General features: G+C 57.7%; 1 protein-coding gene across 1 annotated transcript; it reads right to left on the reverse strand.

Moving 5' to 3' along the window:
* MIXL1 (Mix paired-like homeobox) lies at positions 1 to 1,655 on the reverse strand (the record flags this gene model as incomplete). The annotated part of the gene is made up of 2 exons (XM_082614781.1): positions 1 to 306; positions 1,248 to 1,655. 2 exons carry the CDS (start codon positions 1,653 to 1,655, stop codon positions 1 to 3), a joined length of 714 nt encoding a protein of 237 aa, XP_082470907.1.
* Positions 1,656 to 2,392: the final 737 nt, after the last annotated feature.

Genomic DNA, 2,392 nt, shown 5'->3' on the forward strand with positions numbered 1-2,392 from the left:
TCAAGAGTTACCAAAGGCAGAGAAGATGTGTTCCTCCCATGAGTCCAGCTTTGAACCAATGTCTTCAGAGAGAGGAGAATAGGTTTCAAAATTCTGAGCTTGGGAGCTAGGGTCGGAGATGTCTCCTCCAACCTTGTTGGGATCCGGCAGGCAGTTCACATCTACCTCCAGAGGCAGCTGGGGCTTCAAATATTCTGCTTCAGTTTCACAAGCAGAGTGATGGAGGAAAAGCTCTGGCCTGGCTGAAGGCTGAAAGGATTTCCCGCTCTGACGACGCGACTTGGCGCGCCTGTTCTGGAACCACACCTGGAAGGGGGGAGAGAGAAACTGCTTTTGGTTGGAGTCCTCATGCTACGATTACACCTTCATAGTTCATAATAAGTTCCAGTTTAACATGCCCTGGCTCCCTGCTCCCAAATCTTATGGTTTTCACAGAACACTTCACAAATCAGAGCGCCTCACCATTCCCAGATGCAAAATTGGAATAATACCTAGTTCTAGCTATACTTTATATAGGGACATCTGCAATGAAAAATGAGGCCACAGAAATAGCAGCACTTAAGAATTTTAGGAAAAAGTGCTACTATGCTTAAAGATGATAGCCCTTAAAAGAATTTGGAAAATTCGTTTTTGAACGTGTACTCCCTTGTCAAATTATTTAAGGAGGCATTTTGCTCAGTGGACTTCATTCACTTATAGGAATAAATTTTTCAGCTCACTATTTCCCCACAAATACCGAGGAACCTGTCATTATTTTAGGCAACAAACGCACCTTGCGCTAGATTTTTCAAACTCTGACGAGAAGCTCCATATGCTTCAGGCTTTACCCCAAGACGTTACATCCTTTACAACCCACATTGCAGACCCGATACCTGCCAAGAAAGTGGCCTAGGGGCCCAGGGGGCAACTTGGTGAGCCAGCGGGAGGAAACACCAACTGTGCCTCATCCCTTCTTCCTGGATAAGGAAAAAGTGTGAAAATACTTCCTATTATCTTCCTGCTGAGGATTTACTTTCTGACCATTTCAAGAGACCAGCTAGCCTCCTCGGAGGGGCCCTTATTATCCTCAGCAATGAGAGGCAGAAGTCATTGAGCGTGCGGCTGAATTTTTTCATTTAAGCCTCACAATCACCGTAGGCAACAAGTACTGGTTTTACAGCCTAGGACACCGAAGCTCAAAGGAAGGAACTTGCCCAACGTCAAGCAAGTGGCACCGGCGAACGTGCCGGCCCGCCGCGGCCGCTCACCTGGATCCTGGACTCCGGGAGCAAAGTGAGCGCGGCCAGGCGCTCACGCAGGTGGATGTCGGGGTACATGGTCCGGCGGAAGACGAGCTCCAGCAGCTGCAGCTGCTCGGGTCTGAACGACGTGCGCTTTCGGCGCTGCGACGCCGACGGGACGGCCGCGCCTTTAGGGGGCGCAGGCGGGCCCAGGGCGGCGGAGGGCGGCGCCGTGGGCCCGGGACCCCTCCCGAGACAGCTGGCGAAGGCCACCGGGGCGCCGCGCTCCGGACCGGGGCCCGAGGGACGCGCGGGGAGCAGAGCAGCGGCGGGGTTCGGGGGCGGCAGGAACGCCCCGCCGGGGTGGGCGGGCCGGTAGGCGGGGGGCGCGGCGATCTCCCCGAACTGGAGCTGGCTGGGCTCAGCTGCGGCCATCGCTGTCGGACCCCAGTGCGTCGCCGGGAGGGGCACGGCCTCTAGTTATACCGGCCCCGGGGCCGAGGGAGGGGTCCCGGTGTGGCGGCGCGATCAAAGGGGTGGACGCGGGGAGGCCCGTGTCTCTTCGGGGTGCGAGCCCGCCTCCCGCCCCGCCAGACGCCGGTGGGGAATAATCGCTTCCGCTGCCCGTGGGATGGAGGGAGGAAGGCGTGAACTTGGGCCGGGGCCCCCTCCGACCCCTCCCCCATTCATCCGCCCCGCCAGCCCCGCCACCGCCACCGCAATCCACATCCCCCAGAGCAGGTCTGACCCGGGAGCGCGGCGGCGAGGGGCCCCTCGAGTGGGTGGGCGGAGTGCGGGCGGAACCGCCCTCCTCTGGGGTCAGGCCACCCGCTCAGGGCGGCGAGGGCCGGGGGTCGCCTCTCTCTCGCATGGCCAGGTCAGTGAGCCTTTGCCCGCTGCCCCGTCTGTCGTCATCAAAGGTATTTATTTACCCCCCCCTGCTATGTGCTAGACCCTGTACCAGGTTGGTCAAACAGCCCAGCCCCTGTCCTCCGCAAGCCTCCCTAACAAATCCTGAATCAGAACAAGGGGGTGCAGATAAAGAGACCTCAAAGAGAAGCAGTAAACTCATCTTGGAGGGGAGGAGACCTTTTGTCTGGAATGTCCCTGTAGGCCTAGGAATAAGGGTACCCTAGGCACAGCAGGGTTGAGAATGTGCCTTTCTAGACTCA

Source organism: Mesoplodon mirus (genome assembly GCF_964341445.2).
Source record: "Mesoplodon mirus genome assembly, chromosome: 3".
NCBI lineage: Eukaryota > Metazoa > Chordata > Mammalia > Artiodactyla > Ziphiidae > Mesoplodon > Mesoplodon mirus.